This window comes from Stenella coeruleoalba (genome assembly GCF_951394435.1).
Source record: "Stenella coeruleoalba genome assembly, chromosome: 6".
Taxonomy (NCBI): Eukaryota; Metazoa; Chordata; class Mammalia; order Artiodactyla; family Delphinidae; genus Stenella; species Stenella coeruleoalba.
This window is the reverse complement of record NC_137151.1, coordinates 95,502,102-95,529,230: the sequence shown is the minus strand read 5'-3', so window position 1 is coordinate 95,529,230 and position 27,129 is coordinate 95,502,102. Positions and strand designations below refer to the sequence as shown.

General features: G+C 38.4%; 2 protein-coding genes across 3 annotated transcripts in view; both read right to left on the bottom strand.

The window, feature by feature from the left end:
* Nucleotides 1-4,288, bottom strand: part of NBEAL1 (neurobeachin like 1) — a 178,036-nt gene extending 173,748 nt beyond the window's left edge. For both annotated transcript variants that reach the window (XM_079925384.1, XM_079925385.1), the window contains exon 1: nt 4,150-4,288. In XM_079925384.1, coding sequence (XP_079781510.1) covers nt 4,150-4,200 — 51 coding nt within the window. In that variant the 5' untranslated portion in view covers nt 4,201-4,288. The remainder of the gene's footprint in view (nt 1-4,149) is intronic.
* CARF (calcium responsive transcription factor) overlaps nt 4,289-27,129 on the bottom strand; it is a 96,446-nt gene continuing 73,605 nt past the window's right edge. The window contains exon 17 of the mRNA XM_079925389.1: nt 4,289-4,426. The gene's annotated coding sequence lies outside the window, so the exon portion shown is untranslated. The remainder of the gene's footprint in view (nt 4,427-27,129) is intronic.

The window sequence follows — 27,129 nt, the reverse complement described above, 5'->3', positions numbered from 1 at the left end:
GCAGGAATGCTGGGTAATCAGAAATCATCCTGCCTCTATTATGTAATAACAACTACATGAGATTAATAAATAACCTACTAGGAAGATGCATGTTCTTAACAATGCAATTAAATCCTATTCCTAGAAAGTGAAAAGTTAGACCTGAAAACTTTGGTTAAAAAAACTGCAAGAAAAAAAAAAAAAAAACTGCAAAGTTTTTTACCCAAATTCTTTTGAAATATTGCATTTAATATATGGGGACCCATCTGGTAAACTCTGAAACCAGGAATTTATTTTAATTCTACTTTAAAAACTTTAATCACTAGTATTTAAGCTTGCAACTAAACCCAGACTAATGGGAAAAAGACATATTTCTATATCTCCTTAGTATTCCTTTGACCCAACAGTATTATCTAAGGGTTATTTCTGATACAGTCCTATTTAAATACCTACTGAACTTTCATAATGCTCAATGGCAACCTTTAAAACATCACTTTACATAGAACTCTATGATGGCACCTTAATATTCATCTATTGCTAACACACTGTGGAATACACGTGCCGAGGTTAGCACTGTAACAAATACAAAAGATGTCTTAACCATACATATTGCCCTGAAACAGATCTTCATAAATCTTCAAAGTCGTCTTCTTTAATCAGGTATGTATACAGTGTTTGATATGAATAGCATACCAAACAGGGCAGCACAATAATAGACAATGTTTAAATTTTAATCATTAAGGATGAACTTGATACTCAAGAAAAATAACTGGTCACCTTTGGAGGATGCTAGCAATCAAGTCATTATTCTGGAAACAAACAGAAATAATCAAAGTTTAGGGCTTCCCCTGTGGCGCAGTGGTTGAGAATTTGCCTGCTAATGCAGGGGACACAGGTTCGAGCCCTGGTCTGGGAAGATCCCACATGCCGCAGAGCAACTAGGCCCGTGAGCCACAACTACTGAGCCTGCGCGTCTGGAGCCTGTGCTCCGCAACAAGAGAGGCCGCAATAGTGAGAGGCCCGCGCACCGTGATGAAGAGTGGCCCCTGCTTGCCATAACTAGAGAAAGCCCTCGCACAGAAACGAAGACCCAACACAGCCAAAAATAAAAAATAAATAAATTAAAAATAAGGCTCAACATTAAAAAAAAGAATCAAAGTTTATTTTGCCTGCCTTCCCTTTAAGGAACTGTCATCAAATAACTGATGAGGAGACATTTCTCTATATATGTTCTACTCATAAATATCACAGTTTTGCAAACTCCTAAAGACATAATTAATGCATACAGGCAAAAGTCACTGATGGCCGAGACACTCATTAATTATTCTAGCCTCCAGCCGCCAAGCAGGATGTGAATCAATCAAGTCTCTAGATCTGCCAGTTTGCAGACACCAATAGAAGTAACAATTAAAATCAAGAGAATTCAACCAGCAAAACCCAGACTGAGGAAATTCTCATGTCAAAATCTGGTTTCTTCAACAAATAAATAGAAGGGATAAAAAGTGTGGTGAGGAGGAACCCATAGATTAAAAGACTTAACAAATTTTCAGCAAAATACAACATGTATGTTTTGTTTAAATATTGTGTCAACCAAACAGTAGCAAAATAAGAACATTTATGAAGCTACCAGGAAAGTTTGAAGACCAACCAGATATTTGATGGTTTAAAGAATTATATTGAGATTATGTTTTTAAGAGGAGTTCTTATAATATAGATATATTTTAAAATATTTATGGATAAGATATGTTGTCTGGGATTTGCTTTAAAATAATTCAGGGGTAGACGGAAGGGTAGTGGAGGGTTCTACATGAAACATCACTGAATATGAACGGATAGCTACTGAAGCACAGTAACAGATACAAAGGATTCAGTACAGTATCCTCTCTATTGGTGCCTGTTTGAAATTTTTCACAATAAAAGCTTTAAAAAGAAAGATGAACTAAAAAGTTCTATATGATAATCCATAGAATAAGGACAAAAAAGCTCCACGTCCCTCAGAGGTCAAAATAAATGAAAATCTTATGGTAAGTTAGACAAGAATTCTCCTTGTATACACACTACTACTTGACAAATAAGAAAACTGAGACCCAAAGAGATAAGTCTTGCTCAAGGTCAAAAAACAAAGCAGCAACAAAGCCAAAACTAGACTGCACAATTGCAAGCCCAAAAAGAGATCTTAGTTGGAGGTAAGTTAAGAGAAGATCTGAGCAGTCCTGAAGTAGTCTGAAAGCCTGTCAAAGGTACAAAAAAAAAGTCTTAAAAGTTAGGAGAAAAAAAGAAAGTCAGGTGGTTTGAAGGGTTATATGCTAGAGTGACAGCAATAAAGCTAGAGAGAAAGTACTATAGAGAACCAGGTATTTGGTAATCATTCTCACTAGGGAAAAGAAGTGTTAAATCTATGATGCATATTTGGAAGCTACTTGAATTCAAGGTATCGGAAGAAAAGAAAGTTGTTGTTTAGCTTACAAGTAGCTTATTCATGAACTGGTGAAACATAAAATCATTATCTTAAATAATGATTTTTTTGAAAACCGTTGAAAAAAATTTTAATCTTATTAAGTGCACAAGTGATTTAAATCTTAAACATAAAAATGCGATTTATCTTCCTGTCCAAGAATAGTCTTCAAAATTTGACCATGAAGGTCCTTCATTATTTACTCAGACATTCTCATAAAAGAGTAAGGATTCACTTTTATGTTAAGTCATTAAGAACAAAATTCTGTGTTTGTCGAACAAACTACACTATCTTTTCAATAAGCACAGTGTCGCCTGAATAAAACATGAACTCGACCTAGAAACAATATAACTAATTAATAAGGCAGTGTAACCCCATTTACTTTTTGTCATTCTGAAAATGTAAAATCTAGTTAAGTTTGATGGATTTTTTAAAAAATAATTTTCAAACGAGTACTGGGCATGCATACTAAAATGCATTTTAATCTTTGGCTGACATGTGTTAGTGACTGTTTTCAAGTCACTAAGAATTGGATCCCTTTTTTATTGGAAGAGTGGTCTATTTTTAAAAAGACATTTCTGGCATTAAATTACACAAGACTAAAAGCTATTTTAAAAATTCATATTAAATATTTCAAAGTATATGTCCTTCAGTAACTATAAAAAATACCAAACCAGGAAGTCATAGAAAATTCCAGTGTGAGCTCTAATATTTAATATTAAGATAACTGAGATCATCTGTTAAAGAATAACTTCAAAGAACTTTTAGTTCTTTAAAAAGCTGAAAGTATAGAAAGGGAGCCCTACAGGATAATGCAGAAACGGAAGCTGAGACTTGAGAACTTCACCACGCAGACCTAAAGTAACTTAAGGAGTAAGTTAGAGATGTTACTCTGACCCTTGCCAGTATCTTCAAAGTAGTAATATAGCTCCTAACTTGAAAAACATATTTTTAAGTAGTACCCTTCTTCTCCAGTAACCTAAAATCAAAGCTAACATGTAAAAATTCACATACAGACGAATGGAGAAAAACTTATTTTTGAATGACAAAGAAAAAATAATGAGCAGTCATAATGGATAAGAGCATGGACTTGAATCAGGCAGTTGTGAGTTCCCGGCTATATACCGAAGCAGAAGGGGCTCCTTCTCACTAACCCCTTTAAACTCTGCATCAGTTTTTCTCATCAGTAAAAAGGATAATTACAGATACCCATCTCACAGGATTGTTGTGAGGATCAAGAAAGACAATGCTTATAAGGTGCTAATATCAGGGTAACCTTACAGTAACCACCTCAAATCAATAGCATTTTTATATAATAATCTTTTAATTTAAAAGATTATGAGAAAAATGCTTAATGCTCTTCTCATTAAAATATCTCTATCTGTACTCCCACTTGTGGGAGAAAAAAAAAGCACAAACAAAAATACAAATGTTTTATTTTTCTCAAAGGTCATACTTTTACTTATATAATTTTAGGATCCATGAATACAAATATCATATTAAAACCACATCCTACAGCTTTTAAGAGCATGCCAATATTGTGTATGTGTTCAAACGTGAAAAACTGGAAAACAGAAAATCCTGTGTTTTTAAATTTGGGGTCATTACTATGAATAAATATGCTATTATCCATTAAATAAAGCGCTAATAAGGCCAGTCACAAAATTTTATAACAAAGTATTTTAAAACTCAGAAATAAAAAGGAAAGCAGTTACCTTCGCACAATAAAGCATCCAAAGTTCAAAGAGTCTCTCTCTGGATGCCATTCTGGCTTTCACTCTGGCACTTTAATTTTTCCTCAAAAAAAAAAAGTTCAAGACCACAGCATGTTCATTTTATTTTCCAAGTTTTTCAGCCGTTACAGTAAAGCTCAAAGCAGTAGGGAAAACAAAAAGAAGTGAAACAAATGGACTGTCTTCTGGTCAATAAAATTCAGTTTCAGCAGTTACTCCAACCTATCTTCATCAGTGGTCGTTGGGCAATTAGATAAATCTGTGAAAGAGAAAAATATGCAAGGATTTGCTTTAAAAAGAGGCCATGTTAATAATTATAGGTTTATCAGAACTAGAGATTTATCTACCTCATTTCCCACCAACAACCGGCTAAGCATTTAAAACTGATTGGATTTCATAGAAACTTGTGGTTCAGGAAAACATCACAGCTAATACAATATATCACATCAACACAAAGTCAGAATCCTCTTGGGCAGAACTCAAAGATGAGTACTCATAACAAAAAATGTGTCCAATGATAATAAACAGAAAAAACGCCGTTCCCATTCATACATTTTCTATAAACATAGAAAAAGTACACTTACTACTGACATATTTCAAAGACACAGAATCCCTCAGAATTTTCTAGTCTGCTTCTTCAAACTTGTTGGGAATGTTTGTCGTGTGTTGCAGGGCAGGGCGTGGGGAGGAGGGTGAAGAATTCCTGGTTTGTTTGTTTGGACAATCCTCAGAGAGTGAAAGTCGACCTGCCCACCTGGCCTCTCTACCTCTCCATCCAGTAAGAAGAAAGGAGCACGCACGCACCGGCAAGGAAAACACCCCGAGAAAGCCTCCAAATGTTTTGGGGGACCTTTAAATTTCCTCCTCGCATCCCAAACAACCGAAAGGGAGGCAAACTTAAGACGTGCCAAGCTGCCAAGTGAAGCTTTGGGGAGGGGGAAAGCGAGCTTGGCGTCCCCCGACCCGCTATCCACGCCCTCCCGACCGCACCGGGACACACCCGGGTCAACCTCGCCCCCTCACGGCCGCCCCTCACTCTACGGCGCGTTCACCACCAAGCACCCGGAGCCCTCCCATTTCTGCCACGCGGCCCCGTCTTCTCTACGACCCGCTCCCCATCACCGCTCTCACATTGGATGAATGTGGTGTCGCCGCCGCCGCCAGGCCGACAACTAACTTGCTTCCCTTGCCCTCTTCCCAAGCTCAAGCCCGTATCACCCCGCAGCTAGGCAAGAGGGCGGGAGAGGGAGGCGGGGCGACGACAGCGCGAGGCGGGGCGCGGGGCTGGGAGGAGACAGGGGCGGGGCTGTCCTCACGGCTAATGATTCCGGCCTCTAAGGATTTCCCCGCCCCGGGGCAGTAGCTGCTCATTGGTCGCGAAGGCTGGGAAGGGGCGGGATGGCCTGAAGCCGCGCCCCTGCATACCTGCGCAGTCGCAGGCGACCCGGCTCTTGACGACCCGGCGGTGCGCGGCGGCGCCCGGCGGAGCGCTCTAGTCTTCCCCGAGGTGGCCGCGTAGGAGGACCGACGTGCTTACGTCCACCCACCGCCGCTGCTGCGGACTAGCAGACAGCGTTCGGCTGATGGCGTCATTTCCGCGAGTCATCTGAGGGTAGGGAACCGTACCGTGATAACTAAAGGGGATTTCTTTTTTTTTTTTTTGTAAAAAGGAGATTGGTTGTGGGAGTGTATAGTGAGAACAGACAGCTGCTCCCACACCCCTGCAAAAATCCTTTCCCTTCATCGTGTTTGTGCCTCATACTTTCTCTGTCGCCGGGTGTCAAGTGCAACGGGTTTATTTTACCACTACTCAAGGCTTCAAAAGGGTCTAGCTCTTACAAGAAAAGAAACAAAAGGAAAACGGCAGCATTTACTAGCTATAGGCAACTTTGGGGGGGGGGGATGTTTAAGGAGACGGGAAGACTCTTGAGATTAGTACACCTAAACATTTTTAAAACCATTTATTGTGGAAAATGACAAGTATAGACAAAAGTAAACTAGTATAATGAAATGCTATATACCGTCGTTAATGTCCCATCTTGTTTCATCAATACCAGCAGCTGACAAACAGTAAAGAGTCAGAGAGTAAATATTTTAGGTTTTACAGACCATCCTGCTTGCAACTTAACAAAAATCAAAATAAGAATATTTTATGATGTGCGAAAACTAGATGAAATTCAAGTTCCAGTGTTGTAAAGTTTGTTGGAACCCAGCCATGCCCATTCCTTCACTATTAATAGCTGCTTTCACCCCAAGGTAGCAGAGTTGACACTAATTTAAAGTAGTTGTTTGCAAATTAGGCCTTTTGAAGATCTCTTCTTGGTTCTCAAGCAGGCATGTGAAACTTAATATGTGAAAACTTCGGGGGAGGAAGGGGGAGAAATTACTCTTGCCGCAGCATCCCCCATTTTAGTAATTAGCAGCTCCATTCTCCTAGCTGCTCAGTCTCAAGAACCTAGGAAGTATCCTTGCCAGCTTTCTTATATACCTCACATTCGATCTAATCCTTTCAGCTATATCTTCAAAATATATCTGGGCTCTAACCATTTTTCTACACCACCACCACCACTACCACCCTGATGTGAGTTACCACTAAATCTTTTCTGGATTATTGCAGTAGCCTTCCAATTTGTCTCCCTGCCTCTGCCTATGCACTTTCCCCACCTATGGATTCTTCTCAACATAGCAACCAGAGTGATCTTTTAACGTAGAAATAAGATGTCACTCCTTTGCTAAAAACCGTCCATTGGTTTCCCATCCCACTTAAAAGGGCCAGCAAGGACCTGTGTTTTCCTCCCACACTTCCCTCTCTAACTTCTCCAGCTACAGTATTATTCTAGCCTTCCGTTATATCATCCAGACACATGGCTTCCTTGCTGCTCCTCAAATTCACAAAGCACACTCCAGTCTCAGGGATTTTACATAAGCTGTCCCTCTACCTAGAGTGCTCTTTCCCCAAATGTCCACACACAATCTTAAAGTCTCTGCTCAAGGATCACCTTGTCCGTTGCTATAGTCTGAACGTTTGTGTCTTCCCGAAATTTGTAAGTTGACATCCTACCCACCAAGGTGATACGTAGTATTAGGAGGTGGGGCCTTTGGGAGGTACTCAGGTCATGAGGGAGGAGTGCTCATGAATGGCATTAGTGCTCTTATAAAACAGATTTCACAGAGCTCCCTAACCCTTTATGCCATGTGAGGATACAGGAGAAGTCTGAGACCTGGAAGAGGGCATTCACCCAACCATGCTAGCACCCTAATCTTGGACTTCCAGCCTCCAGAACTACGAGAAAGAAATTTCTGATTATAAACTACCCAGTCTGTGGTATTATTATAGCAGTCCAGGCAGACAAAGACATCTGTGAAGCATTCCCTGACATTTCTTTAGAAAGTAGCATCCCCTTTTCTCCCTTAATCTATTTTTCACTATAGTATTTATCAGATGACATATAATTTATTTGTTTATTGTGAGCTTCCCTCTGGTAAAATTAAGCACCATGAAAACAGGGACTTTGCTCTCAGGTCTTTGTATAGTGTCTTATACACAGTAGGAGCTCAATAAACATTTGCATACTGTATAATGAAATAAATTACCTATTTCACTACATGTCTCTGTACTTATTCCACCTCAAATTTTCCTCCCACTAAAAACTGTTAGTTTACAGCATGTTGGATTCATCATAAGAATAGCACTATAAAACATAAATTTAATCAAGTTATAAATTATACCGAAAATAATAAACGTGTTGCTCATAAACAAAGGTGATAATATTGTTGTACATGTTGCTTCTCAAACTTCCAAGTACATACAAATCACCTGGGGTTCTCAGTAAAATGCTGATTTTGATTGAGTAGGTCTGGGATTCAGTGGGTCAGCGGTCTGCCAAACTCCCAAGTGGCACCAATGCTGCTGATCCACAGACCACACTTCTGAGCATTAAAGTTCCCACAGTTAACAGAAGATGTATTTTGCTTTGTTTTGGAAGTAGTACTGATGGATTTGCATCCATCTACTCTCATCTTCTTCACCTTCCCCTTGTGACTAGTAACACAGATATCGAAGAGATATAGTATGTGACACAAAACCAAGCCAATTGCTACATGTAGGTATTGAATCCTCAAGCATGATATTATTGCTGTTAGAGCCAGGAAGAGATAAATACATCATCTGGGATGACTCATGGCTGTTCCTACTGGGATACAAAGGATGGTAGTATTTTGTTTTAGGGTCTGCATCATAGGGACAGTCCTCAGCTTTGCCACCAGTAAGGAGACTCCAGGGCACTGACTTCCCCTAGTTAACTCACAAAGGACTAATATATGTAACCTGTGTGGCAGTTCCCTCCTTTCTGTCCTATAGGTCTCTAGCTATGAACTGAAGAAGAGAAAGTCAAGGAACATATTGTCTCTGAGGAATCTGCTGGTTGATTCTCTTTTCCATCTAATAATTTCAATAATGGGATAGGTTGGTACCCACCAAACTTCTGTGAATGAGGATTATCCAAGTCTAATTTCTCCTTTCCCTTTTCCCTCAGACAAAATACACACTGAATTGCAGTGGAGGATTAAGCAGTTCTTTTGCTGAAGGTTTCAAGTCTCCCAAAGATAGAGTCAGGGGGAGATCAGGAGTTATGTCTTTTTTTAGTTAATTCCTTTCCTTATACCACATAGAAGGAAACAAGCACAGTTACTCTCTGCATAGACTTAAATAAGATGTGTCTCCTGGGCAATCCCCAGTTCCCTTAGCTCTCTCAATTCTCAGTTTTCTATGCACCCTATCTTTAAGCTGTTCCTCTCCAATGTCCCCATTATCCTCACACTATAAGTGTGGGATCCAGGCCCCTCTTGAGTCTGTTAAATTCTGCTGCGTATAGATGCCAACGGTCTTCCTCTGCTGAGGCTTCTGAGGGCTCCCAGGAGTGGGGAAAAGCTTTTTTGTCAGTGGGTCCTTCAACAACACTAGGTGTCCCTCCTCCAGTGTCTTTCTAGCTACCTTTCTCCTAACAAACCTCAGGTGAATACATTTTCTTAATAAGACTGTTACTCAGCAGCCTTCTTAAATAATATGGCCTTGTTATCTAAAATCATGCTTCTGACCAACTTTTCATGGTAAAAGGCATACTCAAGAACTGAAATAGCCCCCTAAATCCACTGGATGCTTCTGTGCTCAAACAGTTTTGAATCTGATGGCAGAGTTAGGAATTTCAGTTCCCCTCACCAGATATAGCCTTGGAATGTTACTAAATTAATTAACAATGAAAATTACATCTGCCAAGATAACTGGAATATTCATGTCTCTCAGGGCATTATTTTGCCATAGAAAGAATACATAAGGAGGTAAAGTATAATCTCAGGATTGCTTTTTTTATCTTGATTCAGAGCAAGTTAAATTAATTAAATTAACTGGATGAGTAGTGACATCTTGTATAATAACCTGCATGCAATCATTCCCACGATGGGCAACCTGCCAACTGAAGCAGATACTTAATTGTGCTAGAGAGAACAAAGTTTTCCCTTGGACAGGGTTGGAGGCACATGAACAAACTTTTGCTTTTCAACCTCCCCTTTCATAAATTCTGTCCTGTCCATTTCCCTTCGATCCATACCTTTTCAGTTAGCATGGCTAGAGGCTTTTCGAGTTTATTGATCTTTTCCAAAAAACTAGCTTTTGGTTTTGTTGATTTTCAATATTGAAATATTGAATATTCAATATTCTTGCTTTTCTTTTTCTAGTTTCCTAAGGTGGAAGTTTAGATGATTGATTTTAGATCTTTCTTCTTTTCCAATATACGCATTCAATGCTCTAAATTTCCCTTTAAGCACTCCATTCGCTGCATCCCACAAGTTTCAACAAGTTGTATTTTCATTTTCATTTAGTTCAAAATGTTTTACTTTCTCATGAGATTACCTCTCTGACCATGAGTTATTTAGAAGTGTGTTGTTTCATCTCCAAATATTTCGGGATTTTTTCGAACTATCTTTCTGTTACTGATTTCTAGTTTAATTCCACTGTGGTCTGACAGCATACACTGTATAATTTCTAGTCTTCTAAATTTGTTAAGTTGTGTTTTAGAGCCGAGAATGTGGTCTATCTTGGTGAATGGTCCATGTGAGCTTGAGAATGTGTATTCTGCTATTGTTGATGAAGACACATGGATGTCAACTATATCCAGTATGATTGATGGTGCTGTTGGGTTCAACTATGTCTTTACATCTGCCCTGGATCTATTTCTGATATAATGGGAGTCTCCAACTATAATAATGGATTCATCTGTTTCTCCTTGCAGTTCTATCAGTTTTTCTTCAGGTACTGTGATGCTCCCTTAGTAAGTTCATACACATTAAGAATTGTTATGTCTTCTTGGAAAACTGACCCCTTTATCATTATGTAATGCCCCACTTTATCCTTGATAATTTTCCTTGCTCTAATGTCCACTCTGTCTGAAATTAATATAGCTATTCCGGCTTTCTTTTTATTAGTGTTGGCATGTTTTATCTTTCTCCATCCATTTACTTTTAATCTATATGTGTCTTTAAAGTGGGTTTCTTGTAGACAACATATAGCTGGGCCTTGTTTTTTGACCTGCTCAACAATCTCTGCCTTTTATATAGTGTATTTAGAGCATTAATGTTTAAAATGATATTGATATAGTTGGATTAATATTTACTATATTTGTTACTGTTTTCTATTCATTGCCCTTTTTTTTTTTTTTTTTTTTTTTTTTTTGCGGTATGCAGGCCTCTCACTGTTGTGACCTCTCCCGTTGTGGAGCACAGGCTCCGGACGCGCAGGCTCAGCGGCCATGGCTCACCGGCATAGCCGCTCCGCGGCATGTGGGATCTTTCCGGACCGGAGCACGAACGCGTGTCCCCTGCATTGGCAGGCGGACTCTCATCCACTGCGCCACCAGGGAAGCCCTGCCCTTGTTCTTTGTTCTAATTTTTTCTTCCACTTTTTCTTCCTTTTATGGTTTTAAGGGAGCATTTTATATGATTCCGTTTCCTCTCCTTTCTTAGCATATGAGTTGTACTTTTTTTTTTTTTACTTTTTTTGTGGTTGCCCTAGAGTTTGCAAAATACTTTTACAACTAATCAAAGTCCACTTTCAAAAAACCCTGTACTTCTTCAAAGGCAGTGCAAGAACTTTATAACAAAATATTCTTAATTCCTCCCTCTTGTCCCTTGTATCATTATTCAGTCATTTCACTATACGTAAGTAAACATATGCATATACATACATAAGCATACATAATTGAACATACTGTTGCTATTATTATTTTGAACAATTGTCAGATCAATTAAGAAAAATAAAAATTTTTATTTTACTTTCACTTATTCTTTCTCTGATGTTTCCTTTCTTTATGTAGATCCAAGTATCTGATCTATATTGTTTTCCTTCTCTCTGAAGAACTTCTTTTAATATTTCTTGCAAGGCAGATCTACTGGCAACAATTTCCCTCAATTTTTGTTTGTCTAAGAAAGTCTTTATTTCCTCTTCACTTCTGAAGAATAATTTCATGGGGTACAGAATTCCAGGTTCGTGTTTTTTCTCTCAACACTTTATTTATTTTTCTTTTTTCTTTTTGGCTGCGTTGGGTCTTCATTGCTACACGTGGTCTTTCTCTAGTTGTGGCAAGCAGGGGCTACTCTTCGTTTTGTTGTGCAGGCTTCTCATTGTGGTGGCTTCTCTTGTTGCAGTACACGGGCTCTAGGCGCACGGTCTTCAGTAGTTGTGGCTTGCAGGCTCTAGAGCACAGGCTCAGTGGTTGTGGCTCGCAACCTTAGTTGCTCCTTGGCATGTGGGATCTTCTGAGACCAGGACTCAAACCTATGTCCCCTGCATTGGCAGGCGGATTCTAAACCACTGCACCGCCAGGGAAGTCCCCTCAACTCTTTAAATATTCCACTCCATTCTACTTGCTTGAATGTTTCTGAAGAGAAGTCAGATTTAATTTTTTATCTTTGTTCCTCTATAGGAAAGGTGTTTTTCCCCCTCTGGCTTCTTTCAATATTTTTCTTTATCTTTGATTTTCTAACTTTGAATATGATATGCCCAGGTGTAGCTTTTTTTTTTTTTTGCATTTATCTTGCTTGGTGTTCTTTGAGATTCCAGAATCTGTGCCCTGGTGTCTGTCATTACTTTGGGGAAATTCTCAGTATTTATTGCTTCAAATATTACTTCTGTTCCTTTCTTTCATTTCTTTCTGGTATTCCCATTACACACATATTGTATCTTTTGTAGTTGTCCCACGGTTCTTGGATATTCTGTCCTGTTTTTGTTTTGTTTCAGTCTTTTCTTCTTTTTGTTTTTCCATTTTGGAAGTTTCTACTGACATATCTCAAGCTCAAAGATTCTTCTCAGCTGTGTCCAGTCTAATAATGAGTTCATCAAAGGCTTCTTCATTTCTGTTGCAGTGTTTTTGATCTGTAGCATTTCTTTTTTATTCTTTCTTAGAATTTCCATCGCTGTTTACATTGCCCATCTCTTCTTGCATGCTGTCTACTGTATTTACTAAAGCTGTTAGCATATTAATCATAATTGTTTTAACTTTTCTGTATGATAATTCTCAACATCCCTGCCATATATAAGTCTGGTTCGGATGCTTGCTCTGTCTCTTCAAATTGTGTTTTTTGCATTTCAGTATGCTCTATAATTTTTGATAGCCAGACATGATATACTGGACAAAGGAACTGCAATTAAAGAAACCTTTAGTAATATGGCAGTAATGTGTTAGGGGAGGGGAAGCTTTCTATAGTCCTGCGATTAGGTCTCAGTCTTTTTAATGAGTCTATGCCTCTGACCTGTGTACTTCACAAACGCTTCTCAGTTTTTCCCCCCCCTTAGGTGGGACAGGATGGCTACAGTGTACTGCAGTTGGGTATTTCCCTTCCCCCAAGTCAGCTAGGCTCTGATAAAACCCCAATAGTTTCAGCTCTGGTAAAATAGTTTCTCTTGGTGGCAGACTTGTTAAAAAGAACAGAATGCTCTGCTTATTCGAAAATGGTCCTTTTTCCCCTCCCTCTGTCAGAAACATGAGGGGACTTTTCTCCAATATTTACTATGAGAACCTGATTGACCTCCTCGCAATAAAACTCAAAAAGTTGGGGGAGAAGACATATGGGAACATATGTTTATGTATGACTGATTCACTTTGTTATAAAGCAGAAACTAACACACCATTGTAAAGCAATTATACCCCAATAAAGATGTTAAAAAAAAAAAAAAAGTTGGGGGAGACTCCTCCATTGCTGGGACCTCCTGGAGTTTTTAACCCTCAGACTAGTTCACTCTACTCTGAGCGTCCAGTGTTTTGTCAATTACAGGTAAGTTTCTCCTACCCCCCGCCCCCCCCCACCCCCCCCCCCCCCCCCGCCACCCACCCCAACCAGTATGAATTCCTATGGAGGATTCTGCTCACGGTTTCTGTTCTGGTAAGATTTGGTTCTCTGTATTCACCTGTCTGTCGCTGCTGTTTTGCAGGTAGTGGTTTGCCCTGTGACCTCACATCTCTGATGGAGCTAAGAAGAATTGTTCATTTTTCAGTTTGTTCAACTCTTTACTTGTTAGGACGGAGTGATAACTTTCAAGATCCTTACATGCTGAACCCAAAACTAGAAGTCTTATCCATACCTTTTCAGTAGGTACCACACAGTTGTCTGAACTACCGTCAGACATACTAATGCAAACACTCTGATTCTGATTACACTGACTCGAATATGGGTGTTTCTAAAATTTTTTACCCATTTACAGATTCCTTTATTAAAGTGGATTACTTTATGTATTCTCCTTTGGAATCACAGAACTAGAAAACTGGAAGTTATCACAGAGATCATGGAATTCAATATCTTCATTTTAAATATTAAAAAATCAAGGCCTGAATCTGAATCAAACCAAGCCTCTAGACCAGGACTGTCCAATAGAAATTTCTGCCATGATGGAAATGTTCCACATCTGTGCTGTTTAGTACAGTAGCCACTAGCCTTATGCAACCATTGAACAATAGAAATGTGACTTGTGCAACTGAGAAATGAATTTTTAGTTGTATTTATTTTTAACTTAGACACATGTAGCTAATGGCTACTGTATTGGACAGTGCAGCTCTAAAGCTAATTTGCATTGCAGGAAACACAGAGGATAGAGAAATAAGTTAAATGACAATTTATTAAAAATAAATTGAGGGATCTTCCTGGTGGTGCAGTGGTTAAGAATCTGCTTGCCAGTGCAGGGGACATGAGTTCGACCCCATGAGTTCGTCCGGGAAGATCCCATGTGCTGCAGAGCAACTAAGCCTGTGAGCCACAACTACTGAACCCATGCGCCACAACTACTGAAGCCTGCGCACCTACAGCCCGTGCTCAGCAACAAGAGAAGCCACCACAATGAGAAGCCCGCACAACACAACATAGAGTAGCCCCCGCTCGCTGCAACTAGAGAAAGCCTGCATGCAGCAACAAAGACCCAACGTGGCCAAAAACAAATAAATAAATTTTTTAAAAACTTATAAAAAATAAATTGATGTCTAGAGGAGTTGACTAGCCCTGTAGCATACTGCTTATGGTTGACAGAACTAGAACTAAAACCCAGAACTCCTTAATTCTAGGCTTTTTTGACTATATTGTGCCACCTTTCAGAGTCCAAAGGTTGATGAATTTTGAGCAAGTTTTCTCAACCTCAGCACTATTGACATTTTGTACTAGATACTTTTTTGTTCTGGGGAGCTTTATTGTGCATTGTAGAATGCTTAGGAGCATCTGGCATCCACCCAATAAATGCCAGTACTGTCTTCCAGTTGTGACAACCAAAAAGGTCTCCAGACAACGCCAAATATCCTGGGGACAAAAACTGGGGGCAAAACCATCCCCAGTTGAGAACCTCTGGTTCCTAGGATTTCCTAGGTACATAAGATGTCCTTTAGGACCACCAAAAGAGGCAAGGTAGGTCCAACTTAATAGTACAATGAGAACTTCAAGAATGTGATCTAGTTTTAAAACTACAAATTAGGGAATTCCCTGGCAGTCCAGTGGTTAGGACTCAGTGCTTTCACTGTCAGGGCCTGGTCAGGGAACTAAGATACTACAAGCTGTGTGGCACGGCCAAAAAAAACCCCAAAAAACAAAACAACAAAAAAACCTGTAAATTAACTCAAGACAGGGCTGCCTATTGGTGGCTATCACCAGAATTAAGACCAAAAGTCAAGGAACGCATAATAATTGTTTGTTGAGCACCTATTATGCACACAGTACTATGTGCTTTACATCTTTTATCTCTAATTCTCAAACTAACATTGCAAGGCAAATAGAATTCTCCTCATTTTACAGATTAGATAACTGTGGTTCAGAAAGTTTAAGGAACTGGCACAAGGTCACACAGGTATCTAGCAAAAAAGAGAGGCAAAATTCATACCAATTAGCAATATCTGATTTTAACACCCATGTACTTTCTACTTGGATACCCATCTCTCTAACAACCTTTTGGTACTCAGGACTGCAGATCTGAAGCATAAGATAAAGAAAGGGGGAAAGAAAATAATAAGGGGAATTCTTACTGAGGTAAAGGTACATTTAATGGGGAGAGTTGCAGGGAGATACTGCCAAATAATTACTACGATTAAAGCAGGCTTCTAGTAGAGAGTGGTACCTGAGCAAGGCCATGAAGGAATGTTAGAATTTGGGTGTCCAGAAACAAGAGGAGGAGAATTCTGAAAAAAGAATGTCTTAGGTAAAGGCTTGACTCCTGGGGGCTTCCCTGGTGGTACAGTGGTTAAGAATCCGCCTGCCAATGCAGGGGACACAGGTTCGAGCCCTGGTCGGGGAAGATCCCACATGACGCAGAGCAACTAAGCCCATGTGCCACAACTACTGAGCCTGTGCTCTAGAGCCCACGAGCCACAACTACTGAAGCCTCTGCGCCTAAAGCCTGTGCTCCACAAGAGAAGCCACCACCAGGAGAAACCCGTGCACCACAATGAAGAGTAGCCCCCACTCTCCACAACTAGGGAAAACCCATGTACAGCAATGAAGACCCAACGCAGCCAAAAATAAATTAATTAATTAATTTAAAAAAAACAGTGATATAAAACAACCATTTTATTGAACTCACAGATTCTACGGACCAGGAATTTGGGCAGAGGAAAGAAGGGATGGCTTGTCTCTACTCCACAGTGTCTGGGGTCCCAGCTGGAAAACTCAGAGGCTAGGAGTGACTTAATGGCTGAGGGCTGAAATAATATAGAGACATCTTCATTTATATGTCTGGTGGTTGATGCTGACTGTTGTTTGGGACTTCAGTGGACTGTCAAAGTAACACCAGCCAAAACATAACACCACACAGTCAAACTGCGTGGGTTCATTTAGGCTTCCTCATGGTGATTTCTTAAAGAAGAAACAAAAAGCACTAGCCATGAGGGAAAAATATGATAACTTTAACTACATTAAGATTAAGAAAGCTTGTTCCTCAAAAGCACCATAGAGAGTGAAAAGATGCCGTGGAATGGGAAAATGTATTTGCGATACATATTTTATTTGGAATATACATCACATTATTTGGAATAGATAAAGAGTCCTAACAAATAAATAATACAAACTATCTAAAACTTTTTATTTTTTTAAATTATTTTTTTTGATAGTTTAGTAAAAGAAGAATACACTGTGACCAATAAGGATTATTTAGGAATACAAGAATGGCTTAAAATCACAAAATCAATTAACCTATTAGTAGGTTAAGGAGAAAAAAACACAAAGATTCTCTGATGTTGAAAAGTTTTCAATTAAAATATACATGCATTCCTGATTTTTTAAGGTTAAGCTGTCGAAAAAATTTCCATAGAACTAGAAAGTAATCCCTTTCCATCATCAAGAACAGCTATCACAAACACACAGCCTACCTTCACTGAAAGAGGAAAGGCATTCTCGTTAATATAATGAACAAGACAAGAATGCAAGCAAATGGGGCTTCCCTGGTGGCGCAGTGGTTAACAGTCTGCCTGCCAATGCAGGGGACACGGGTTTGAGCCCTGGTCTGGGAGGATCCCACATGCCGCGGAGCAACTGTGCCCGTGAGCCTCAACTGCTGAGCCTGCGCGTCTGGAGCCGGTGCGTCTGGAGCCTGTGCGTCTGGAGCCTGCGTGTCTGGATCCTGTGCTCCGCAACAAGAGAGGCCGCGACAGTGAGAGGCCCGCGCGCCGCGATGAGGACTGGCCCCAACTCACCGCAACTGGAGAAGGCCCTCGCACAGAAATGAAGACCCAGCACAGCCAAAAATGAATAAATAAATAAATTGGAAAAAAAAAAAAAAAAGAATGCAAGCAACTGCTGCTATTTTAGACTGTTATGGAGGTTCTAGACAGGTATGATTTTCTTTTTTATTAAATGTATGTCTTTTATTTTTGGCTGCACTGGGTCTTCATTGCTGTGTGCGGGCTTTCTCTAGTTGCCGCGAGCAGGGGCTGTTCTTCATTGCGGTGCGCAGGCTTCTCATTGTGGTGGCTTCTGTTGCTGCAGAGCATGGGCTCTAGGTGCATGGGCTTCAGTACCTGCGGCACACAGGCTTCAGTAGTTGTAGCTTGCAGGTTCTAGAGCGCAGGCTCAGTAGTTGTGGCGCATGGGCTTAGTTGCTCCGCAGCATGTGGGAGCTTCCTGGACCAGGGCTCGAACCCGTGTCCCCTGCACTGGCAGGCAGATTCTTTTTTTTGTTTTTGCGGTACGCGGGCCTCTCAGCGCTGTGGCCCCTCCCGTTGCGGAGCACAGGCTCTCCGGACGCGCAGGCCCAGCAGCCATGGCCCACGGGCCCAGCCACTCCACGGCACGCGGGATCCTCCCGGACCGGGGCACAAACCCGTGTCCCCTGCATCGGCAGGCGGACTCTCAACCACTGCGCCACCAGGGAAGCCTCAGGCAGATTCTTAACCACTGCACCACCAAGGAAGTCCCAGGTATGATTTTCTATCTGGAAAATCCAGGAAAATCATCCAAAAATGTGTCATCTGCTTTGGCTCAGGTAAGTTGGATTTGTGTCCCTGGGAAGAGAGAATGCTTCGGCTTGGCTGAAACTGTTCAGTTTTCAAATATATTCAGGAGTCCCTGCCTCTGGGGAGAGAAGAAGCTCGCAGCTCGGCGGCTGTCAGCCACTGGCCTAAAACTTTTTAAATGAGCAAAATATTTGAATTGGTCATTCACAGGAAGGGAAATACAAATGGCTGACAAATATTGAAAAGATACTCAAACTCATTTGCAATTAACAAAATGCAAATTAAATCCACAATTTTAAAAAAAAACATATACTTATCACTTCACAAAAATAATAAAGTCTAACTATCAAAAGTACTGTTGAAGATATGAAACAACTGGTATTATCACACACTCTTAGTGAGAGTATACTTTGGTACAATCAGTTTGGAAATGAGTTTGGCACTATCTGGTAAAAATAAAAATATGAATATTCAATGACCCAACAGCTACTTTGTATATAGGCTTGAGAAACTGTGCACGTGTACCAGAAGGTATGTACGACCTGTACCATTTGAATATGAATTTATGTATTTCACCAATTTACAAACTAAAGGAGAAAAATCATATAATCATCTCAGTATATGCAATATGTGACAAAATTCAACATCCATTCATAATGTAAACTCTTGGCATACTAGAGAAGATCTGAAATCTAAAGAGCTCCAAATGTGTATGAACTACAGAACGTAATTTTCCTTTCCAATTAAATATCCTCTAAACTATTTGGTATATAAAAGTCTAAGATAATACTTCAGGGACAAGGTTCCTTAAAGACTGTCCTTCTATTTACTACATCTTTATAACATCATTTTTTTAAAAATATATATTTATTTGGCTGCACCAAATATCGTTGCAGCATGCATGTGGGATCTAGTTCCCTGACCAGGGGTAGAATCCGGGCCCCCTGCATTGGGAGCATGGAGTCTTAACCACTGAACCAGCAGGGGAGTCCCTATAACATCTTTTTAATGAAAAATTTTGTTGCCAGGGATTTCAAAGATCAAGGTGGGTTGAAAATAAAATTAAAATGTTAATACTACTCTGGAAAAAAATTAGTCCCCACATTAATATATTAATGGATATCCTGCAGTCCCTTATCTGAAGGATCACCATTTAATTTATATATGGTAATTTATATACAGTAATTCTCTAGATTGGCAGGAAGCTTACTCTTTCTTATGGTGAATTTTGATAGTTCATGAATTGTTTAATTTGGGGTTAAATCTGGCTATAACACATACTGGAGTAAAACAATCTTAGGTTTAGAGCTTCCGTTCTTGGCTTCTTCGCTGTAAGGTAGTTAATCTCTCTGAGTTTATTTCTCTTCCATAAAATTGGGATAGTAATACCCAGGCCAGGGCTTCCCTGGTGGTGCAGTGGTTAAGGGCTTTGAGCCACCTGATACACGCCAACCTCCTGACCTCTGGGAAAGAGAGGAGGGCTGGAGAATGACTTTAATCACAGGCCAATGATGTAATCAATCGCTTCTATGTAATGAAACCCCAATAAATGCTCTGGACACAAAGCTCAGTGGCGCTTCTTGGTTGAATACATTGATGTGATGGGAGGGTGAAGTGCCCTGATTCTGTGGGGAGAAGGCATGGAACTTCTGTATTCAAGACCCTCCCAAATCTTACCTTATATGTCTTTTATTTGGCTATTCCTGATTTGTATCCTTTCTGATAAAACGAATTGTAAGCACAGTGCTTTCTTGAGTTCTGAGTCATTCTAGGAAATTATCAAACCTAAAGGGGTCATGGGATCATCCCAGATTTGTAGGCAGCTGGAAGTGCAGGTGACCTAAGGATCCCACTTTTGACTGGTGTCTTGTTGGGGACCATGCCCTTTAATTTGTGTGGTCTGTGCTAACTCTGGATGGTTAGTGCCAGAAGTGAATTGTTGTATACCAGGTGTTGTCAGAATAAACACCAGTAATGTAAAATGTATTAAGAGATGCATGAAAGAATGCTTATCGAATTATTAAAGGTATTTATCTCCAAACTAATTCCAGGTGATTTTTATTGTTTTAAAACATCTTTCATGTCTTAATCAAATTTTTTATAATGATTATATGTTATATATATAATGGCGAGGAGCTTTTTATGCTGTGAGGGGAAAAGTAAGCTCTGGAAGACATACTATTAGGTGAAGAAACTAAGATGCTGAACAGTAGGTATTATAAGATCCATTTATACTTATATATGTATATATATATTCATGTATATTATGTATATTTAAAGAATATGGAGATATGTACATATTAATAGAATGAGAATAGGAATAAGGTACTATAAAATGCTGTTGACAGTGGTTATCTATAAGGAAAGGTGTCAGGAGGGAGTCATTTGCTATGCATATTTCTATATTGTTTGAATCTTTTACAACTAGAATATTTATGTTACTCAACCAGTAAAAAAAAAAAAGACAAAACAATTCCACAAGAATGTTTTTAAAAAGGCCAACAAAAATTGATTTTTTTAAAAAAGTAGATTTCATTTCTAAGAATTTGTCCGTTTCTTCCAGGTTGTCCATTTTATTGGCATAGAGTTGCTTGTAGTAATCTCTCATGATCTTTTGTATTTCTGCACTGTCAGTTGTTACTCCTTTTTCATTTGTAATTCTATTGATTTGAGTCTTCTCCCTTTTTTCCTTGATGAGTCTGGCTAATGGTTTATCAATTTTATCTTCTCAAAGAACCAGCTTTTAGTTTTATTGATCTTTTCTATCATTTCCTTCATTTCTTTTTATTTCTGATCTGATCTTTATGATTTGTTTCCTTCTTCTAACTTTGGGGTTTTTTTGTTCTTCTTTCTCTAATTGCTTTAGGTGCAAGGTTAGGTTGTTTATTCGAAATGTTTCCTGTTTCTTAAGGTAGGATTGTATTGCTATAAACTTCCCTCTTAGAACTCCTTTTGCTGCATCCCATAGGTTTTGGGTCGTCGTGTCTCCATTGTCAGTTGTTTCTAGGTATTTTTTTGATTTCCTCTTTGATTTCTTCAGTGATCACTTCGTTATTAAGTAGTGTATTCTTTAGCCTCCATGTTGTATTTTTTACAGATCTTTTCCTGTAATTGATATCTAGTCTCATAGCGTTGTGGTCGGAAAAGATACTTAATACGATTTCAATTTTCTTAAATTTACGAAGGCTTGATTTGTGACCCAAGATATGATCTATTCTGGAGAATGTTCCATGAGCACTTGAGAAAAATGTGTATTCTGTTGATTTTGGATGGAATGTCCTATAAATATCAATTAAGTCCATCTTGTTTAATGTATCATTCAAAGCTTGTGTTTCCTTATTTATTTTCATTTTGGATGATCTGTCCATTGGTGAAAGTGGGGTGTTAAAGTCCCCTACTATGAATGTGTTACTGTCGATTTCCCCTTTTATGGCTGTTAGTATTTGCCTTATGTATTGAGGTGCTCCTATGTTGGGTGCATAAATATTTACAATTGTTATATCTTCTTCTTGGATCAATCCCTTGTTCATTATGTAGTGTCCTTCTTTGTCTCTTGTAATAGTCTTTATTTTAAAGTCTATTTTGTCTGATATGAGAATTGCTACTCCAGCTTTCTGTTGATTTCCATTTGCATGGAATATCTTTTTCCATCCCCTCACTTTCATTCTGTATGTGTTCCTAGGTCTGAAGTGGGTCTCTTGTAGACAGCATATATATGGGTCTTGTTTTTGTATCCATTCAGCCAGTCTGTCTCTTTTGGTGGGAGCATTTAATACAGTAGAGAAAAGACAGCCTCTTCAATAAGTGGTGCTGGGAAAACTGGACAGGTACATGTAAAAGTATGAGATTAGAACACTCCCTAACACCATACACAAAAATAAGCTCAAAATGGATTAAAGATCTAAATGTAAGGCCAGAAACTGTCAAACTCTTAGAGGAAAACATAGGCAGAACACTCTATGACATAAATCACAGCAAGATACTTTTTGACCCACCTCCTACAGAAATGGAAATAAAAACAAAAATAAACAAATGGGACCTAATGAAACTTCAAAACTTTTGCACAGCAAAGGAAACCATAAACAAGACCAAAAGACAACCCTCAGAATGGGAGAAAATATTTGCAAATGAAGCAGCTGACAAAGGATTCATCTCCAAAATATACAAGCAGCTCATGCAGCTCAATAACCAAAGAACAAACAACCCAAACCAAAAATGAGCAGAAGACCTAAATAGACATTTCTCCAAAGAAGATATACAGATTGCCAACAAACACATGAAAGAATGCTCAACATCATTAATCATTAGAGAAATGCAAATCAAAACTACAATGAGATATCATCTCACACTGGTCAGAATGGCCATCATCAAAAAATCTAGAAACAATAAATGCTGGAGAGGGTGTGGAGAAAAGGGAACACCCTTGCACTGCTGGTGGGAATGTAAATTGATACAGCCACTATGGAGAACAGTATGGAGGTTCCTTAAAAAACTACAAATATAACTACCATACAACCCAGCAATCCCACTACCGGGCATATACCCTGAGAAAACCATAATTCAAAAAGAGTCATGTACCAAAACATTCATTGCAGCTCTATTTACAATAGCCAGGACATGGAAGCAACCTAGGTGTCCATCATCGGATGAATGGATAAAGAAGATGTGGCACATATATACAATAGAATATTACTCAGCCATAAAAAGAAATGAAATTGAGTTATTTGTAGTGAGGTGGATGGACCTAGAGTCTGTCATACAGAGTAAAGTAAGTCAGAAAGAGAAAAACAAATACCATATGCTAACACATATATATGGAATCTAAGGGAAAAAAAAAAAGGTCATGAAGAACCTAGGGGTAAGATGAGAATAAAGACATAGACCTACTAGAGCATGGACTTGAGGATATGGGGAGGGGGAAGGGTAAGCTGTGACAAAGTGAGAGAGTGGCATGGACATTTATACGTTACCAAATGTGAAACAGATAGCTAGTGGGAAGCAGCTGCATGGCACAGGGAGATCAGCTCGGTGCTTTATGACCACCTAGACGGGTGGCATAGGGAGGGTGGGAAGGAGGGAGACGCAAGAGGGAAGAGATATGGGAACATATGTATATGTGTAACTGATTCACTTTGTTATAAAGCAGAAACTAACACACCATTTTAAAGCAATTATACTCCAATAAAGATGTTAAAAAAAAAAGTAGATTGCAATATAAAAATGGTCTAGTGAAAAAAATTGATATTTCACACAAGAAAAAGAAATATTTGAAAAACACGTCACTAATAAAAAATGTTAATCTTAACAAAAGTGAAATATCATTTCAAATTAGAAAAGCCTTAAATTATCATATTTAATTCTCATGAAGACATGATCAGATGTACCATCAAAAATTACTTTGAAACAGCGTAAAACAACATAAAATGTACAGGAAGAAACTTGATAATCTTATCACTAGTGTGAAAATGCTTATGTTCTTTAAATAGTATTTCCAAATCTAGGAAACTAAACCAGAAAACATAGTAGTCAGATACAAAAATGATTTTTATACAAAAAATATTTGGCATTAAAAATACTGGAAATATCTAAATGTCCAAAAAATGTGAGGAATGAAATATATAGATGTGAAAAACCTATATTATGCAATATTATGCATCCATTAAAATGACAATTTTGAAGAACCTTTAAGGCAATAAAAAAAATACAATGTAGTGTTCAGTTTTAATAAAGCAGTATTTATAACTGCTTATGATCCAAATTATGTTTAAAGAAGATACATTGCTCAATTTTAAAAATAATTATTTTTTCTTTTTCAAGGTTCCTCAATGAAAGTTCACTATTTTAATATTTTTTATTGTTTTAAAATTATATTTACTCAGTAACATTTTAAGGCAATGTTTCAGACAACCGGTTGTCCATTTAATCTTTGGTTTCCTGATAGAACACTTATTCAATACAATAAAAATATTTTAATTTACTTGATAATGCACTGAACCTTTAAAGTACACCTGGGGTTAAAGCTCTAAAGCTGACACTAACTGTATGATTCTGGGAAAATTATTTATTCCTTCTGAGCCAAATTCACTCATCTGTTTAAAGGAAAAAAAAAGACTGGGTCAGACTTTCAGGGTCTTCTCTAGGTCTAAAAATATTATGATCCACTATTATTTATTGATACCACTGATAAAGTATAAATCTCTTTTTTCTACTCTAGTTTGATGACTTATTCAAATGTGATAGATTTGTTCAGGAAGATTAATAAATTTGAGGAGGGCTGGATTAGGATTTTAGGGTTAGAATGAACTTTATTAACCATCTGCTATCATACAATCATACAAACTGAGACCAGGGATGGCAGCTGACTAACCCATGATAATAAAATAGAAAAACTGAAAACCAAGCACCGAAAGTAAAAATCTCCCAGAGCTAATTATTAAGATCAATGGTTTCCCATTTAGACACTCTTTGAATAAAATACAGCAAATGCCAAGAATTAGTAATATTTAAAAATTAACACATTTTTTATTAATGCGGTTGAACAAATAGTCATATATACACTCAAATCACATTATTCATTTGTTTAGTGACAATGTTAGATTCTCAGATACCTCAGCAATTAATCTACAACACCTCAGGGGTTTCAGCCAATAGGAAGGGAACTACTGATAAAGACAACTAGCAAATATAAATAGGAAAGAAGCTAAATCTCAGTTCACAGTAAAATTCAAAGTGATATTTTATTTATTTTTTTGTTTGTTTTTTTGTTGTTGTTTTTGTTTTGTTTTGTTTTTTTGCGGTATGAAGGTCTCTCACGGGTCTCACGAACCCTTGTCCCCTGCATCGGCAGGCGGACTCTCAACCACTGCGCCACCACGGAAGCCCCAAAGTGATATTTTAAATTGTATCTTCAAATGTTTACTGATACTTGACAGAATTACCCTCTTTTGAGTCTCAATTTCTCGTTTATAAAATGTGAACATTCACTGTTGCCAACAGGACTGATATAAAGACAGATAATTATGTAAAAACACAGTGCATAGCATATAATAGCTATTCAGTGTCAGTTCCTTTCCTCTTGCCCTTTGCATTCTGAAAATTATCATGATCAAATAGGACCAGAACCTGTAAAAGTTATATGTCAGGAAATTTAATGATACAGAAAGAGAAAAGAAATAAAATACTGCCTAGCTATGAAATCTGCATCATACCCATTTAATGAACAAATTGTTCCATTTAATAGCTTTTTATTACTGGTCTGCATCCAGTCCCTTTTTTTTTTTTTCCCCGGTACACGGGCCTCTCACTGCTGTGGCCTCTCCCGCCGCAGAGCACAGGCTCCGGACGCGCAGGCTCAACGGCCATGGCTCATGGGCCCAGCCGCTCCACAGCATGTGGGATCCTCCCGGACCGGGGCACAAACCCGTGTCCCCTGCATCGGCAGGCGGACTCTCAACCACTGCGCCACCAGGGAAGCCCCATCCAGTCCCTTTTGATACCCATATTGATACCCATGTCATGAGAAGTATCATCAGCTCTGGGGCCTATGTGTATAGCTTCCATAAGCCATGGGCTCCATAGAGCCAAGATATTTCAGAGAACCACTGAATTCTAGCCCTCATTCTCACTCTCCCAGGTTGCAGATGAAGAAGTAAATTGATTCACCCAAGATTACTCAATTAAGTAAGGATCAGAACTAGTTCTCTGCTCCTATTATTTCACATATCACCCAAACTACTTATTCTACCAGCATCCATTGCTGAGTTTTCTATTGTAGTTTACTTCCTGTGAAAATACTTTTAGCCAAAGGGTATAGACAAAAATAGAAGAATTAATTGGCTATAAAATTGCAGGGCAGGTTTAGGTGAAATTAGAAATAATCAGTATACAGCTACAGGTTGTAACTAAATGAAATTCATGACCATTTTAAACCATCTTTTCCTCCTTTATATTCTTAAAGTAGAAATGGGTAAAGCTCTAGCTCCTGTGCTTACTACTACAGAGTTAAAATCAATGGAACTGTAAACTCTAGTGTAATTAAAAATTAAAATGACTTCAGTGTTTCCATGGAAATAAAAAGACCTGATGAATAAAAAATTACTATTACACAACTGATATAGAAGTCTGTTACTCTGAAAGTCACACATTGTTTCTTAGCTACTACAAGCTACATGTTTTTGTTTTCTTTTATTCTTGCCTATATCCTTTGGTTAAATTCTTCTTGAAGGTCTAAATACACCCATATTTTGTATTAATATAATTCTGATATCAAAACATTTCAATGTATTTTCAAATGTTAATCGAACCTGACAAGAGAGGAAAGATCGTCTTAAGACAGTTAATATATTTACATAATTCTAATCACCTTCTTAAAGCCAGAATGTGTACTGTCACTTAACCATATTTTAGGTGAAAGCAAAATAAGAGAAAAAGTTTAATAATGTATTAAATATAAAACTGAATAAAGTATAAAAAAATAACAAAAAGTTGATAGTTTAAGGTAGTTAGTTCCAAAAAAAAAAGAATAGAAAGCAGAAGACTAGAAAAAGACTTTTCTGAAATACTTTTATAATTAAGCTTAGAAATTCTGAATCTCCTCATGTGGGGGAGTGTTACATGTGAATATGGTATATTAAAGGGCATTTAGGCTGTAGTTACCTTATATTGCAGTGTCTCTTGGAGACCCTTGTTTATAATACACTGAATATGTATTTGTTGACTAAGGGACTGAAGAGATCGCTTCAATTAGCAACTAATCTGAGGTATTTCCTACCCCATGTTCCTTCACAGGTTCCAAAGTGGACTCAATTGACCACTGTGAAGCATTGTTGGTGTTCCTTTTAATTTCTTAGCCATTTTTGCTGCTCTACCAAACCTAAGTGTTGGAGGCCCCAGGGCTAGATCCTGGTCATTCTCTTCTTTATCTACATTTCTTCTCTGTTTTCTGTTTTTAAATACCATCCACATGTTGATAAATCACAAAGATGTTTATCTAGAT